At 36.2% G+C, this 19048-nt stretch overlaps 1 protein-coding gene across 1 annotated transcript in view; it reads right to left on the bottom strand.

Annotated features, from left to right (window-relative positions):
- Positions 1 to 19048, bottom strand: part of LOC308061083 (uncharacterized protein) — an 84685-nt gene that overhangs the window by 27361 nt on the left and 38276 nt on the right. Inside the window, exons 6-10 of the mRNA XM_080380629.1 lie at positions 18768 to 18911; positions 10354 to 10420; positions 8540 to 8634; positions 6634 to 6701; positions 1975 to 2051 (exon numbers count right to left, since the gene is read on the bottom strand). Coding sequence (XP_080236755.1) covers positions 1975 to 2051; positions 6634 to 6701; positions 8540 to 8634; positions 10354 to 10420; positions 18768 to 18911 — 451 coding nt within the window. The remainder of the gene's footprint in view (positions 1 to 1974; positions 2052 to 6633; positions 6702 to 8539; positions 8635 to 10353; positions 10421 to 18767; positions 18912 to 19048) is intronic.

Here is a 19048-nt window from a genome sequence, read left to right as displayed (position 1 = left end):
GAGTGAGAGATGAGTGAATTCAAAAATACTACTTCATTTGCCTTGTAAACCATGATCGGAATTCTCAGACCTGAGACATATTCAGAAAATAAGACCCTCCACTAGACAAGTCATATTTTCATGAGTCCTGACATCCCACCCACAGGGATCAACTGTAACAGCCTAGCACCTTTGCAAATTTGACTGTTTATTGAAGGCATAAGTGTGGATTGGACTTAACAGTTTAACTAAAGGCATTTGCATTTGAAGAGTGTTGTCCAGCTCTTTGGAAAATTGCTATCAAATGGGAATAGAGCATAGAAAAATTCAACATCACTAGACTGCTAGTAATCAGCTGATCTCTTTGAAATCATTATGTCCAGATCATATAACATGCTATCACAGCTTCTGAAGGCAAGATGAAGGCTAAACAATTTGTCATCCAACTGGGGAGATAAAGTTTTCAGATCAGCTAGGTGGCCTCACTGAAAGCACCTAGTTTTAGGAAAGGTTTGATTTCCTTCTGGTGTTACTTAACCTGGGGAAGACCTATGGTTCTTGTATCGGCAATGTCAGTTGTCACAAGAACTTATTTTCACTTTAGTTGAGGTTGGATTTTTTCTCCTCAAGAGAAATATTTTTCATGTATGTTAAGTAAAAGACGGTGACAGGTGTATTTGTTATAACTTGTATTTCTCATTTTAAAAGGCAAAAAGACAGTCTTTTTGTTTGTTTGTTTATTTGTTTGTTTTGGGTTTTATCCTGAACAATTCTAGCCTCTGGAGGGTGAACCTCAGCTCCAGAGTTCCTGCATTTTCCTATTTATTGCACTGGTCTATATTTGCATTGCTTGGAACTGTAGAAAAGGAAAAGTGTAACATTTCTGCCAGTTTAGGGTAAAAGCACAGGAATCCATTTTTCCTAGGGCTTTTTAGTGAATGGTGGAATTCTGGATGGTATTAATTTAAATGTCAATATGTTTATAGCCATAACAGAGAGAGGATAAAAATACTCACGATACACATCTGAACACAGATCAGCACCAGCAATTCCAGGAAAAATATGAGATAGAGTAAATGCTAAAAACATCCACATGTGATTCAGCCTCTTGAGAAAGTTGTGAGGGAACTTGCACCACATGTTGATGCTGCACTGCTGTGACCTTCTTCACAATTAATCAGTTAATAACCAAATGTGTAAAACCAGTCTTCAGGATGGTAAATGCCACTCTGCAGTTGCTAGTTATGTGCAAAGAGCAGCACTAATCCATTAAGGAGCTTTGTACAGGGCCTAAGATTTGTAAATTCTTTGTGAGCACTTTGTGAAAAGCATTTGTGAACAATTGGTACAAGACAGATAGTCTACACTTACCACCTTCTCTACAATCAATGTAAAAATACCAGACCAACGGGATAAAGTCCCCGATAGCTATTACTCAAAATAGAGTAGCTATCAAACACAGCTCGCCTTTTTATTGCAGTTTCAGGGAGTGTTTGCTCCTGACATGGGGTTTTGAAAATTTGAATCAGAGCCTGCATGAAAAGCTAAGGAAAAGGTCACAGACTTTAGAAACTCTAAAAACAAATCATAGCTTGAAACCATTCTGGAGAAAGATGTGTTGGGGAAGGCAGGTTAAGGGACTCAATACACAGCACCCAATAATATGTTTATCTGACTGACGCAAGATCATTAAAAATTTTATCAACACTCCTACAAAGCTGTAAGTCTGGAGCTGGGGAAATCCTAATACAAAACTATTAATATAATGCTTTATAAAATGGCTTTCCCTCAGTTGCTTTTTATACTAACCAAAATCTCCCTAGACATGTGTTTGCACTTTAATAAGCTTAACTCCCTAGGGCATTCTGAAAATGGAAATAGGCTCCTAAACAACTTAGTTTTAAAAATTTCAGTTTTCATCTTAAGTCTTTTTTCCATTAAAGAGCAGCGTGCATACATAATAATCAACATGATCTCATTTAATCATAAAATTACCAGACTCCTGATGGTGATGCTGCAGGTAAACGGGTTCTAGTTTAAAGGCATCTGTTAAATCTGATCTTTTTTTCACCCTGTATAAAAAAGAAAGAAAGCAAATAGAGAAATTTAAGAATTAAATTTAAGGGATTAAATTTCCACAAGAAGGGAAGGCAAATTGAATGTGTTTAAACTGGCATATTTCCTAAGCACAGCCTGTGCCATTTTCAGTGCTTTTTCACAGCCATATCAGTACTGTACTTACAAGTAGTTAAGTGTAAGGCTCAGCAGGAACGGGCAGCATGACTGCACGACTGCATATTTAAAAACAGACAAGAAACAGACACAGAGGATCTTTTTATGGTGATAGACACTCACACCAGAATGTGAGACTAGCTGAAGCAATGTTAATGTTTGCAGTCAACAGAAGTTGCCTTGAAATTACTGCAGTACAAAGCTGTGTGGGAAGAGCTGCAGCTTCCTAGACACTGTGCACAGCCATGGTGAGGCTCTGTGGATGCTGGCCACTGTCCCTCCACCTTGCGGTGGTGGCAGCAGCCACTAGTAGGGAAGAGCCACGCGGTCCAGACTCAGGCTTCCTTCTTGTACCACCCTGTCCTAGCTTGACCCAATATACAGTAAGTGACAGCATACTACAGCACAACGTAAAACTGAGAAGCATACCTTACTACTGCCAGCTAGTGAGGGATGTGACTGGACTAAGGTTGAAAAGCCAGTGTGTCCCTTTCAAAGAGAATAAGCTACGTTTTGCCTGTGGGTAATAACAAGATTTTTCTGGTTTATGCTTCACTCCATGTGTAAGACTGACTCACCTTCCCAAATGTTGGGGTTTACAGAGGCAGAAGAAGAAGAACCCAGAAATCAAAAAGGGAAAGATTGATACACCATTATATTAGGCCTACAGATACATTACAAAGTAAGCAATAATTATGTCAACACAGGGACATTCTAAATGACAAATGTTTGAACTGTTTATGATGTTCTATGCATCCATTTTTTCCTGTGTTTTGATGTATAATTGTAAATCTCTAAGTAAAAATCTAATTTCCAGTATTTTAGTGTGTATATATAAATGCACAGGCCAGTACATACTTCCACTCTCATCCACATCTTGACTGTGCTCATAAAACATCTTATTCAAACAAACAAAAAGCCTTCCTCTCACTAATGGTCAGGAAAATACCAAGGTTAATGGTTAAGTACTTGTCTTCAGGTATGGAAAGTATATAGCTTATGCACATGAAAAATAGTAAAAGTTATTCAGAATGCTCTCAATAAAAACAATTTCATTTTATTTGTGTGCTGGAAATGTCATGTGGACAGAAGGAAGAAATATTAACTGAAAGCAGGTTTAATTAGGGTAAATATTTTTAACAAACCTAGTTGTTCTACTGTAGTTTATTTGATATGTTTGATTACTTTGATATAGTTGTGTTTCGGTAGCTCATTCTGTATACAACTAAGCCAAGTTACAAGCAATATAATTAGTTGTCTTCTGAGTGCTTCATATCTTCTCCTGTAATATGCTGTGCTAAACAATGGAACACCTAACTGTTCTGCAGGAACATCTAGCTTCAAAGATATAAAATGCTGTCATCTTGTACTTCCTTGGTGATGTTAGCGCTTTTTTAAAAGATGGTGTCTGTTCCATCTGGGGATTTCACAGGTCTTAATCTGGCAACCATGAAAAACTATCTAAAAGGATTACTAAAATAAATCCAAAGCCTGGACATCAATGTATATGAACCATTTGAGTTGCACTTCTATAGACCATGTCTAGACTTTACCCTATGTATTTAAACTTCTTTGCAGTAAGGGCTTGTGTGGTCTGGTAATGGACAGAAGTGGTGTTCTTAACTTTCTTTGTAAACACCCCTGGTTCACTGAAGGATCCTGAATATATATTTCAAAAATGCCACTGATAAACTAGCATCTCTTAAAAGTTTGATGTTATGATAATAGACCTACTAAGATCAAGCTTGAGCGGCACAGGTTCACATACTAAGTACTCATAATACAAAATTCACAACAAAAATCCTGGTGAATAAAGTAGTGAAAATCTGTGAAAAGTGACTGACTTGGATTGCACATCTGCAGCTTTTAACAACCTTACTCTATTCTGTCCATTTTAAATGATAGATACAATAACCAAAAAGCTGATACCATATTATAATACAACAGGAAAATTTCACTTCCATCTACAGATAGGGATTTCCTGTATGCACCTTCCTTCCAAACACTATAACAACCTTTCCCAACCAAAAGTTTACACCTAAACCCAAAAGGAGTAGAGAAAAGCAAAAATACCAAGACTTTGCAAGTTTATTATTTTCTTTCCCTCTGAAAAAAGACACTTCTTCCTATTTTGTGATATTCCAAAGTACCAATTAAACAAGTCAGAGAAAACGGACTGTTAGTTTCAAGGCAAAGTCTCTAAATGACCCTAACATCTGAATATGGAAAATATACCCCTCTTTGAAGGGCAATATTAAATTCCTTTTTATAGGAAATTGACTGCTCTTTTCTATATGTTGAGAAGTCAGTATATTTTACAACATGTTTATGACAAAATTGTCTCCGAATCCCAAATGAGATCAGTACTACACATTGCACTGAGTATTTAAGTAAATACGTTACAGATATAACAGCTAGATTATCTTAATCAACTTGCAGGGAAAAGAAATACGAGTGTTTACTGGGGAAAGTGCTGAGGAGCCTCCGTGATTTAGAAGCCTGTCCATCAATGGAACTCAGATTAATTTGATTCTGAAATGGTGTTCACTGTTTATTGAACTCTTTCCTTGTTATTACAATATCATGGTTAACACTGCTCATGAATCCTGAGGGCTATGTATCTTTAACAGTTACTTTTTCTCACCAGGTTCCTTCATCCTTTATTATTACAATTCAGCTTTTCAGACAGTGTTACGGTTGATGAGAGAGGTGAATTTTGGATGAGGGCTTTAGAAGTAATTGGACAATGGATTTGGCTTCAATTCAAAGAGTTTAACTTTAAATGTGTACCTCATTCTTTATTAAGTGAATAACACCTATACATAAATGCCTTTCTGAAATGAAGCCTGAATGGCTATAGCTGTGAAGCTTTCTCTTTGAGCAAGGAATAATGTTGCAAAGTCTCGAGATTCCTTTTAATGGAATCTTCCCAACTATGAAAACAACCATTTTAGGAAATGGTTTATCTAGAAAAAAGCAAGAAACAACATGGAGAAAAATACTTTCCTAACTCTAAAAACTAAGCTTTCCTAGGAAGAAGAAAGCCAGGTAAAATGTTTTGAATATAGTTCCACAGGGGTTTTGGGGAAAGCAGAAATAATGAGGAATTAAACTCGTAGGGACTAGACTCTGGCCCCTAACTGTCCTACATAGATTAAAGAGAATGATGGTGTATTATCTCATTTCCAAGTAGCTACTGTGTTAACAATGTCTTTGCGTGATGAGAAAAAGATGGACGAAACTAGCAAAGAAACTTCATTGTCTTCCTATTTTCGTATACACAGAGCAACAGCTAGTTATGAGGTACTTAGAAACTGGAGTCTTGGGTCACTCACTGCCACTGCTAATGAATCAGCATCAAAATGTAAGTCATTTATTCTAAGGGAAAGGAAGAAAAAACCATAATGGCTTGGAATAACTGAAGTGCATATGTCAGGAAGACTACTAAAGGAAAACATGTAATGTATTATCTGAATAATCTACACGTTTGCAGAAAAGTCAGCTTTGCTGAAGATATTAAAAGAGACGAAGGTTAACCAAAGACAACTGAGTGATTACTGTCTCACATTTGTTCTTCTTTTAAATAAGGTCACCTTTTTCTGGATTATGTTTTAGTCTTCTTTTTAATATTCAGTTTTTCTTTCTTTTTTTCATTTTTGCAGATTTTGTTCTATTATAACTGAAATTAATGTTTTCATTTATTTTGATAAATAAACTGAATATACTGAATAGCTGTTTTGCTAATAAGTATCATTAGTCATGATGCTGGTAGACACTACGTTCTGGAGATTCCAGTCTGGGACATAATGGGATTATCTATTATGGGATGTTTTTATTGCTGCTGCTATTACTGCTATGATATTTAACTTTATTTCAAAGTATGTCTATGGGTTTCTACTTTGGCATCTTTTTATATCAAAATGTCATCTCTGCTGTCATCTGGGGAAACTGAAAATCAGTACAAAATTGCATAAATAATCCTTTTTGAAATCAGCTGCTTTTCATCAGCCAAATCCCAAGCATGTTTAGAAAGGCTTTTGAAAGAATCAGTGCTCAAAGAAAAAGACATTTTATGGAAAAGAAGAAAAAGCATGCTGTTCGTTGTATTAACATCCTTAAACGAAGTTTTTCATTTATATTTTAAACAGTCCCAAAATGGAGCAAGTAGGAATCTGTAGACTTTTCAGGATTTCTTTTTCTCTGGAACATAATGCAGAGCTCAGTGCTATATATAAATTTTACACTTTTGAAACTTGGATTAAATGAAAGAGTGAATTTTGTAAATAATTTACAAAGTTAAAGCTATCCAGAACTTCTCATTTCAGTAGAGAAATGTAAATAAATGTCTACTGCTAGAAAGGCAGGTTAATTTAACATGTGATTTTTGTCTCTTGTAATGTTTCCTTTTACTGTAATACTTACCACATAGCAGAGCAGTCAAAGTTCACTAGGAGCCATTTGTGAGGATTAAAGTTAAATGAATCTGCAAACTGAGAATGGATAAATAAAAACCAGAATAACTAAAGAGAAAAGGATCCATGTGCTAATGATACAACTTTGTCACATTGTCTGAGTACACCTTACTTTGTAACTACAAATTAATTCCTGAATTTGGTCTTTACAGATAATGATCATGCTAATGCCACCTTATTTAACTATTGTAGTTAATTCTTCATTTATTTTTGAGATGGAACTCATGTTAGGTGTGCAGCTAGGCTTTTGATATTATCAACATTTTTAGCATTTGCTAACAGTTATACTTTATAGTATATACTACATGTGTTACGGAAAAGTATGTATCTCAGTGTAACTAAAAACCCCTGCATTTTTAGGAATCAGGAACATTCACTGTGGTTCATATCCCAGTTTCCAATAACAATTCACTAAGCTTTCTATTTCCAAGAATATTAAATATACACACATAATTCATATATAGAGAGAAATCATATATTTAGTTCAGAATCTGTGTATCACATTCATTCATAAAATTACAACTGACCAGGAAATTACATTTTTTTTTTACTATCAGAGTATTTTCTTTTAGTGAAAGTAATTTTTTTCATCTAAGTCAAAAGAAAAACCAACACAGAATAAGCATTCACAATACATGTTTATATAAATCATGTAACAGGCCCATTTTACATGACATATGTTTAGGTGTGGCACCAGAGGAAACCCAGGGAGGTAAGATGGACATTGTCTGGGAAAGGCTTCATCCATGTTTTGTGTTTTAACAAAGGCAGAAGCCATCAGCCTTAAAAAAGAGAGATGGGGGCCTGGCCGCACCAGGATCTGACTATTCCATATAGAACCTTCCTACTATTATTTGCTTCTCATAACCTTCCCTGTCACTTGTAAACAATTAACAATTGCCCTAATAAGATTATCTGTCTGTCTGTCTATGTGTCTATACATCCACCTAGCTATCTCCCTGTAATATGTAAGGTAGGAAGCCTATTCATGCTTGTTCAATATTTACTCTTACAACAAATGCTGGCCCAGACAAGGGATGCTGTTTCATTTCCTTCAGGAACCAATAACAATAATTTAAAAAATATTCCCCCACAGGAAATTACAACAAGCTTCATTTGCTGATAAAAAAGAGACAGAAAGAAATGCTTTATTTGCGATGGGTTTTCCCCTCCTCTTCTTCATTAGTCACTAACTATCAGAGCTGTGTTTAAACTTCGGGCTTTACCAAACAGTAATATTTTCTCTGCTGATGTGGAAGACAAGGACTTATCTGACTGTCTGAGGGGAGCAGCAGGAAATTGAAGTATTCTTATCTAAGCAACTCAACGCCAAGTAGCTCAGCGAGGAGGCAGGAAAGGAACAAGAGTGCTGTGGGGAGAATGTTTCATTTAGCTCTCTCTGTTATTAAACCCTGCCTGTTTGAGATAGAGCTACTGGCTGTATCCTATATGACTGAGGATGCAAGCAAAAAATCCGACATAATGAGCTAATTATTTTTTTTTTTCCTTTTTGTGTAATGTAGAATTAGGAAGTTATAAACATGCCTTTTTGGATGTTCAGGGAAACTTTCCTCTTTTCTATTTTCTAAAACACTTTGTTGATTCACTATCATTTGCTATACTGAATGACAAATTTTTATATACTGTGGTTACCTGCATACCCCCAGAATAAACCAGTAAAAATTATATAAGCATAAGAAATGTAACAGAATATACAAGAATTTGTAGTGCAAACTGAGGTGCAGCGTACTCAGAGATTCTAGAAGAATCATTACTTTTGGATGCATAAGAAACACACAAATTCTGTGGAAGAGCTAGGTTTTAGCAGGTTGCTAGAGAAGAAACACTTCATTTACCTCCACTCCGTTCAAAAGATGCCTGAATTCAGGGCAGATGAATGCACTCCCAGCGTAGGCTGCATCAATATGCATCCAGATATTTTCCTTATTACCTAAAAAAGAAAAAGTAATCGAAGGGGAAATAAATTAAAAAGCAGATTAAAAAGCTGTGTTAATTTGCATGAAACCCAGTGCCTATGAGATTTTTCTTTGATGCTATTATTTTCTGAATTTAAAATTAAATTAAGAGATTAAATGTTTCTACCACCTGGGCTTCTGTTAATACATAAAGATGTATACATAACATATTCTTCCTCCCCACTTCTACTAGAATACAGTCCTTACATGTCTAGCTTTATCTTACCAATATTAAGCAACATAAAATATTTAATTAATTATGTAATTTACTATCCACACTCTGCTACATTTCACCTGCATTAATGCACACAGTAACAATTCTGGTCTATGAGTTGAAGCCCACGTAACATCTTTACACTGGTCAGCAAATAATTCTGATGGGTATTTCCACATACAGAGGTATATTCATTTAGATCTGCAATTGGGCTCCATGTTCAAGCTGGAATTTGCATTCTTGTGAACTACATTCTCTTTTAGCATAAATGTCTTAAAAAAGCTAATAAAATATTATTCATAACATCCACAACTCAGGTTTACCTGAAAACATGTTCAAAGTTCAACTGATTATTTATTTTTAAATATACTTGGTTTGGACATTGTCTTTATTTCAGAGAACTACTGCTCGTGTATATTAAGAAGACAATTGACCTGCATGCATAAAAGCTAACATGAGACTTATGATCCGAGTAGTGTGTAATCCTTCTGCTGGTCTCTGCTGCACAAGCAGAAATTCATTGAGAGCAACTGGTGAAACATAACATGATTAGTTGTTATACCTGAAAGTGTAGGTGTCACTATTTTATTAGGTCAGGTCTATAGGAATAATATGAACAGCAAAATAATCTCTAGCTGCTAAGCAAACTGCTAGAAACCTTTTTAGAAAGGAGGACTGGGAGAAACTGAGTCTCTGGCACTTGTGCTGAAGGGAAGGAAACCTCACAGAGCAAGTCCCCACCATACAAACTCCAAATGTTTAGGCCTCATCTGAATAAATTAACAGAACATCAAATCTAGCTGTGTTTCTATGAGGCTGCCTCCAATTGCTTATAGCTATACACTTCCTGTTCTAAATGTACTCTTGAATATATATGGTGCCCTTCCATTGCATTTTCATCAGCCAGCAAGTATGGGCTTTTGACCAAGCCTTGGTGCAGATCAAAGCTTGACACAGCAAAACACAACACAGAAATACTTATGAAGAGTCCGTGACTCGATCACTGTATTAAACACCCTGGCATTTGTCCCATTTTCTTGCAAGAGGAAGGAAAACGGGGAGGGAAAATACATGTGGATTTTTGGTGCACATATCACTGCTTTCTGTAGTCATTAGAACCACACAGAAATAAAACACTCAATGCAGAGGAGAATTAGTGTTCAGTTTTTCCCTGATCTTCACCATTGCTCTAGATGTGCTTGCGGGTAGAAGGACATGAAGAAAAATTTTACAACCTGAAGAACTTAGAGTAATTTTTAACTGACAGTGTTCCAAAATTTGCCCCACTAAAACCCTTGAGGCAATGTCCTCTGCACTCTTTAGACTTGCTGCTTGACCTAATGTTAGAAAGAAAACTGAAGGTCTCATCTATAAGTAGCCTTATTGAATTTGGACACTGACGCTGCACAATGCCCTGGAAATGACTCAGTGTGACTTAAACTGGTATCTGCAGCTTTAGAAAGTAGCAGCAAAGACTTACAAATAGGACCCAGTTCTAACAGTTTGTCGAAGGAGCAGCAAGGTGTCGTTCCAAGTGTTGCACAGAACTGCAGAGCCAAAAAAACAAAGGCAAAAAAATTTGTTACAGCAAAGAAAATTACCAAATGAAAAAAACTGTCTGCAAAGGCAACAATGAACAGAGAGAATAGATAATATAGGGGGGAAATAAATTTATTTTAGTCAATACCTATCCTTCAGTGGAACTTTTGGGAATCTAGGTTGATTTTTTTCAAAGCTCCTATAAGCATCCATTGAAACAAATTCATAAAATCAAATGTTAATATAAAATTGACTGACAAGTAATGTAATTTAGTCACAGTATTATATTAATGGTATATTTTCTATGTGTTCCATATGCTTTTTATGTGGTCCAGTACTAACTTCCCATGTGAAAACGTCATCAAAATGACTTGCAGTTTATGGTATATAAGCAAGCTCTGAACTTGAACAGCTTAAAGGTTCTGGAATTCCTGTTGACAGAATGGATCATAAAATGCTACTGCCTGAATTAAAGAGCCACAGCTCTGGAACCGAGATTTGAAACTGATTTGTGCTCAATGGGTCTGCAGTCTGGGACCTGTTCACTAGTAGCATATGTTCACTATTAGGTTTGCAAGATATTTTTCCAGAGAAACTTTTTCTTCCAAATTAATTCTAACGTACTGGAACTGTTTTTCCTTCATTCTGTTAATGCCTTATTTAATGTGTCCTGCTGTATGACCAGTGGGCCAAAAGCAGAGGCAACATAAATGCTGAATTTTCACAGTAGAAAGAGAATATAACTAGGTGAAAATGAGCTATGGTAATTTACTGGGAATATGCAGGCAGAATTATAACCCAAAAGAACAGCAATCAAGTGCATATAAACTGACATTATTTTATTTTTCATTGCTACATTTGTTTTAAACACCTTGTCTCATTTTTGCAAGCATTGATGAAGGCTAGGTCTGGGTTTTGCCTTCTATTGGATTTTTATATAATAAAAGACATTATAGTTTAAATAGGCAAATAAAGTATGCCGGTTTAGTTAAAGTATTGAAGTACAAAGGAATTAGATCATTTATCCGAGGTCACACACAAATTATAGTACAGCCAGGCGATGACTATAAATATGTCAAATCCAGAATTTGGGGGGGGTATTTTTGTACTTCTGGTTACTTTTTCTGCCAAGTACACTGTCAATGCACTATCTTTTGTTTTCACTGCTTTTCCCTATGCATCTGCAACTAGCCACATTTTTCTGGTATGCGTGTGTCTGTGTGTGTGCACACCCCACAGTGAATTCATGACAAGACCAATAAGAAGACAAAGGAACACCTAGGTGATACCTGTCCATTCACTAGACCTTTCAAGAAAACATACTGTCATAGCAAAACATAGATACAATTATATATTAAAACTCCACACAGTGCATTTTTGCCTCACAGCTCTGTAATGAGTAGTTACACAGGGCCTTTGGGTTCACTGTTCTCCCTTGTAGCAAGAGTGATACCATCAGGAAATGTTTCCCCAGTGGTTCCTTTACTGCATTGGACTTCCCTAGCTCATCCAACGTGCCAAGTAATAGCTCCTGTTTCTTAAGTGTCTGTGTAGTTTGTCCAGTACAGTAGGTCTTCCTGTCACACTAGGGAACATCTCACTGGAGAGCAGCATGCACTGTTGTCATTGCTGCTTTAGCTGTGGAACTGCTGCAGGATGGGTACACATTGCAGGTGCCCAGCTGAGATGTGCAGCTGGTGGCTTGAGTGTGTGGGATGGGTGGACTTTTAGCCTGTTCTGTTACAGTCATCATGACGTGAGTAAGCACTTCTTGTATCGAAGGACTTTTCCCACATTGATATTATTACCTGATATGACTTTACCTGCTGTCAGCTTTTAGTCTCTCTCTAGAACAACAAGCTTTCTACTTCTGAGAAAAATAATTTCATGTTATTATGCCAGTAGCAAATCCTTTGCCAAAATCCTACAATCTGTTTTAGCCTAATACCATGTTTCACTTGCCAAGTGTATGCTCTTTTCTATTCTTCTAGCTTGGGCATTCACTTTCTGTCTTTCCTGCATTTCACTGATATCTCATTAATTCTAGGAGTTCTCATTACTCAAAAGTTTTACAATGCCAGCTTTTTCAGGAGGGACTTTTTTCCTTCTTTTTTAAAGGGTGTTACACATTTGCACTAAGTGTTTCTGCTTTAATTAAACAGACTGCTTGATAGCTACCATTATTTTACCCTTTTATTTGTTCCCTTGAACACTCAGCCTGATTCATAAATTGCCACCTGTTTTCAAGCTAGATATTTTATTGACTTTTAACTTCTACCAGCTATTGGATATTGGAGACCTTTACGAATCATTTACAGTCACATCTTGAAGCAAGTCTTGTACACATCTCAGGACTAAGAGATGTGCCTCTGGGCATTCCCTAACTAGTCCTCCCAATAACTTCTCATGAAGTTTTAACATGGTTTGTTTTTTTTTTTTTTTTTGCTTTTCACATTTCCCATAAAGCTTTCTTCTTCTTCTTCTTCCTCTCCTTCTTTTCATTCTATGAAATAAAGTGGCAACAGCACACTAAAAAGGACTGGTATCTTGGAAAAAATAATCTGGCTATGAGACAAAAAATTGGATAAATATGATGGGATTTTCATTTGCAAGTTCCAGGCTTTTAGAGAATTCATGCAAAGTGAGAGATGGTTTTTGTACTACTTATTAAACTAGATTTCTCAAAATATCTAGGAAATCCTAACACTAACACAAACATCCAGTAAAAAGGGCAGGTGGACATGTATTCAAAAAGCCATACATTTAAAATTACACATCCCAACAATATTGAACTAATCCAATAATCTATTGCTAGAGAGATAAAAACCTCTCTTTTAAGTACACTTTTTAACATTTCTTTATTATTTGAACATCTATACTATATCATATACCATCTCATATCTATATGATATATATACTATACTATATCATATATAACATTTCATTATTATTTTAATATCTATACTATATCATATACCTCAGAGATATTTTAAATTGTTGTAGGGAGCTGAATTTTTCTGTTTAATGGAAAGTACTCAGATAGTACTCAATTCATATGAATTTATGTACACTCTTAGAGGAAGTCATATCTTACCTTTATATAGGGAAGACCTGATTAAATGTAGCCATATAAACCCCTGACAACATTTTACCCCTGACAGCACACATTCCCCCAACCTCACAATTACAGCACTATTAATAATTATAATCATGTTTCATTGCACCAATAAAAAATCTTGGCTATGAGAAAAGTTATTATTAAAATAAGAAAGGGAAAATTCAGTATTCTTTCCACATCAAGCTGCTAAGAACCTGAGTTTGAAACAAATACAGTTCTGAAAATGAGAAGTACGTTGAATATATTGTTAACAAATTTTTGTAGCTCACACTTTTTTCCCTCAAAATAATCTAATGTTCTCTATACAGGCCCTTCCCATATTCCTGAGACACATAAGAAGAACAGAATAATTATAGTGCCTTAAGGTATGTTCATGACTTCTCTGGAAGTTTAATCATCCTTTGAGAGAGGTTGTTTCAAAAAGATTGCAGGATTTTTTTCTTAAAAATGGAATACGTTTGCTCCCTTTTTTTACTAAAAGGGCATCCATGTATTGAGTGAAAATACATTTATTACATTATTGTCTACCTAAGATGTTCCCACAATCAGGAGAAAACTGCATTTAATCTTTGGTTGAACTATAGATCTACAAATTGGGTCACAAGAAATGGAGGATACCATGATGAAAATTTAAGTTTTTCTATATACGTAAATCCATTGGATTGGAAAATATCCAAATAAAGAGGGCACTATAGACCTAGCTCTGCTTTTATATATATATTTTTATGATAATATGGTGTGGACTTTCTGACAAGATTAGAATGTAATTACCTTGGCTAGTCCAGCAATTCAAATAATGATGGAGATTTCACAACAGGAAGTTCCACATTATTGTTATTAGTGTTGTACTGCAGTTAAAGTACTGTCTAATCAGGATAAGGAGTATATTGCTTCAATGAAAGATTCAAACATATGCTTAGTTATTTAAATAATGGCTTATTCTGTAAAGTATACCTCAGTTTCTAAAATAATTTTGTTGTCCTCTCTGCAGGTGTCTAAACCTCAAAGCTCCTTGTTTTAATTCTCAGAAACCACTTACATTGACAGCATCTGCTCTTGTCAGGACTCTCATTACCCTGCCTCAGTACTACACAATGAATCTAACTCAATTTGTAACCTGTATAACATGGGCAAAATCACATTTGTGCAAAGGGCGGGGGACAGGCTGCATCACAGAAATGGGACTGATGGCTCAGTATAGCCTGCAGGCCTTGTCCTTTTCAGGTTGTGCACTTCAAATTTGACTCAGCCTGGTTTCAGATACAAAGCAGCTAAAATGGTTGCATCAGTCATCTCTTGCATTGCTTTCCTGAAATCAAGAGCTATGTCAGGAAACATACCTGAATCTTTACAATGCCTGAGAGCAATGATGCTCAATTTTTTCAACTGGAAGACCTCCTACAGCTTTTGAAAAAGATGTGGGTCTATTCTGCAGTTTCACCATCAAAGCTTTTCATTTGCAATAAACTACAATGAGGCAGAATTTTCAATGTTCTCTTACTGTTTTTATCTTCTATTCAGTTTTTTTGACAGCTTGCACTCATGAGAATGTCTGTGGCTTGAAGAAAACTGCAAGTTTACTAAACCGCCATTCAGTATTTTACAAAACAGCAGTCATTCACAAACTGTGGGTTAAAGAACATCACCCTATACATCTGTACATGTCTTGAGAATGCTTCTTCCAAATGGAAATCTGTGGTGAGCATTTACGTGTTAACTTCTACTGAAAAGATGGCTTCTCTGTCAGTCTAATTCTGATTTACTGTTTCCCGAGTGATTCTGGATACAAACAGCCTGCTTCTTAATATCCTGCAGATCATCATTCAGAAGAGTCATTTCAGCTAGAATCAGAGATATTTCACGCTGCACCTTTGCCTTTGTTCAGCAGCAAGGCAATCATGTTATAGCAGCTTTATACTGGATGAGGTTGTTGAAGTACTATATATATGCCAGCTGCAATATATCATGTTGATTTATGAAAGACAGCATAAAGCTCACAGGCCACTTACACACACTCAAGTGAACTAGGCTTGAGTGCAGCGGACCCTATGTCTGGATTTAGCAGTGCTTAACTTAGTGGTCTCCACGTTTGAGCATCCTTGTCAACATTCATCCAACATAGAGGCACATTTGAAGCTGGAAGCACAGGGCCCAGCTGAGAAAGGCATTTATGCCTGTGCTTAACCACTGGTTAGTGTTTATAATTAATGAAATGGACATGACTTCAGCACGTGCTTTAAAGCTCCCCCTTAACTGGTGGCCAGATGAAGGGCTGCTTATCAGTCACAGCTGGAAATTGCTCCTCTATAAATTGTGGCAACTTTAGTGCCCAACCCCTGACACGGTTAAATGCTTTGTTTGCACAGTCTGCTTGCTTTATTACATAAAAATATTTCTGTGTTCAGTTTCTGCAAAAGTATTTTGAGAGGCAAATTAACACAAATTAATTTTTCAAAGAAAAAGGAAACAAAAGGAGAGGTCTGGGTAGACTAATTGTCGATAGCCTTCAATAAACAAAATTATATACATACTACTAGTGCTAAAAGATACTGATGGTGGATAGGAAATCAAAAACTCATTTTAAAGACAATGCCTCTCCCCAAAAAAGGCTGACTGCCAAATCCTATGTGTGTGAAAAGCAAACCTATAATTAGCAGATTGCTGTAATGAGAGAACCTGTTCACATCAAGCAAATGTGCCCCTAATTCTCCACTCACCTCTACAAGCAAAGCACTTCTATCAAGTTCAGTATAACGAGTCGTCATTTATTCATTAAATATAGAGGAGAATCATGCCTATAAGGCATTGTAATTTGCTTGTATTTTCTTTTTAATTCCCTACAAAACTTTTTTTCTTTTCCTTACAATAGCAGCTGCATCAGCTTAGATGCAACGAAGATGTCTTCATTAGGAATGATCTCTCTGCTGTCACAAGTCTCTTCAGGCAGAATTTCCTCTGTTAAACTTGTTGCTTTGATGTTGAGTCACTATCCTTAGTGAACGATCAGTGAATACAGGGAGACAAGGAAAAAAGTGGCATAAGGTGTTTTCTTGTCAATGTGCATTATCTTTGTCACCAGAACAAAATAAAATAGCACCAAATTACTCAAGAACAAAAGAAATTGAAAGGCTTTTGAAATCTGCAAGCCAGGAAGGGGAGGACTAATACAGTGCATGGACTGCTGCTCAGCACGACAGAGAATTAACACACCTTTTGAGTTAAGAGGCCAACCATAAGGCTAATGAGACCTAGTTTAATCTAAGCTGACACGTTTTATGTATACAAATAAATGGAAGACCTGGTACAGGCCATATTCACTCAGACTGAGCCTTTGCTGTCTTTGAAAGCTTGTTTTGCACAGCTAAGCAAACAGAGGAAGAAAAACAACAGTTAAATCACCCTTTGTAAAAGTGTCACTGAATACATAAAACAGAATTTTTTATTTCCTCTTGCTACACATAGAAAAATTAAAAAGGAATTAATATTTATGAGGGGCAAGTTGCATTTTTTTTGTTAATGGACAAAAGCTGAGGAAAACACATTAACTTTGTAGTTAGTGCATGGAGATCTGATATAGTGCTGTACTTGTAATTGTTTAGTATTTGTAGGGAGAAAAAAAGTAGGATCCTATATAAGATACTATAAGCTGGTACCATACAACAGAGAAATCAAACATGCCTTATGACACATCTCCACTTCAACAGGTGCATCCCACAGAAGTTCATTTTGGAAGCTCTAGAGATGCTTTGCTTCTCAGTCATGATTGTCTTATAATGGAAAGCAGTTGATGGGATGTGCTTGGTCATCCCAAGGACTCACTAGTTCTAGGCAGGCTAGAAATCAGCAGCATTCTGCACATATGAAAAATACTTTTCACCCTAGCCAGCCTCATACCACATAAAAGCAGACACTAAAGGTTAACAAGAAGAGCGAAAAGATTACATTTTCAAAAGAGCTTGGTGAAATTTAAGCTTCTTTGTCCCATTTGGCCTTATCCGTGACTATAAACAAGCTTAATCTGCTAATTCCTCTGAAAACAGTTCATAGAAATTTAAGTCACATTAGCCCTTTTCAAAATGTTACCTCATGAAAGAAAAGAAAAAAACATCAAGTCAGACACGGCTTTTCTCAAAAACATTCCATTTCTGAAGTTGTCAGTTTCTAAGATAGATGGGGAGTGGGGTGGTGTATGTGTGTTTGTCCAATTTTTCTTCAGCGGAGGCCAGTAAAAACATATTCTTGGGAGCATATTATGCACCTCAACGGATCTATATAGCCAATGGTCTATATCAAGTTTTGTAGAGACATAATGCTTGGAAATGAGCAAAACATTTTGTTGATGGTGTACAAAAAACCAATGAAGGTTACCTACTCCAAGAAAAAACAAATGGTAAAATCTTGTTTTAACTTGAAATAATAAGACGGTGTTCTGAACTAACAGCAGGGGTAGATCTGATGAATAAGCAAATATCCTTTTCAATCAGGTACTTAGAACCAAACCTTAGAATTTTATCCAATCTAACACTGTTCTGTGTCAAAACCTGGGGGGTTATGAACTTTATCTACTGACACATAAACATTGCTTTTGCTAGACGGCTGTGGAAACAGGAATCTCTGGAAAAGAAAGTGGACAGATAACAGGAAATTACAATACCTAAAACTTCCACGGCCGGATTCCCTGTAGCTCACCTGATAAAGGTAAGTCACATGCTCACAGATACCTGTCTAACAATGTCTGATCTTGATGACATTTAGGGTATATTATGAAGGTTCATTTCTTTGCTAAAGTAGAGAGGAGGGGAAACTTGTTTCTTGAAAATACTTAAGTTTGAAATACCATCATTTAATTTATTGCATTTAAATTTGTTTTATGTGTAAGTAAGTTAGAATCTGAAAGATAAAGGTACCTTTTTGAAAGAGGCAGTTCAGTATTCAGGTGTTAGGGGACTATAACACTGCAGGACTACATTTAACTACAAAATACACCCCCATTTATTCAACTGTCTAATATAACTTTAAGTCCTTTTTGACACCATTTTTGCCGAGAAGTGCAACCAGCTGCTCAAATTAGCTGCCTCTCCTGCACAGAGAGGTGTGTAAACAGTCATGGAACCTGTCCTGGCATTCTACCTAGGCTGCCTATTGACCCTTCTGTTGGGGATGAGGTTATATACCCATGTCAAAAATAGCTTATCAGAAGCAATAAATCCACTGATTAATTAAAATCCAGTACTCACAAAGAATGGGATAAGGCCAGAAGCTTTGTCTTCATCCAAAACTTTCTTCAGGGCTGCACCACAAACACTAAATGTATCATCTGAAGAAACACTTTTAATCTTCACACTACCAATTAATGCAGCCCTTTCCACTGATGAATGAGCCTACAAGGAAATGAGCAAGTTTTAAGACAGATACCTTCTACTGGAACATAAGAAGTTCATTTGAATTTAAAAAGAAAAAAAATAATTTCTTCCAAGTAAAGCAATACTTGAGATCCTGGGACTGTTGCTGGTATTTA

Source organism: Falco punctatus, assembly GCF_963210335.1.
Source record: "Falco punctatus genome assembly, chromosome: 3".
NCBI classification, from domain to species: domain Eukaryota; kingdom Metazoa; phylum Chordata; class Aves; order Falconiformes; family Falconidae; genus Falco; species Falco punctatus.
Note: the sequence above shows the minus strand (reverse complement) of the source record. Positions and strands in the feature narration are given on the sequence as shown.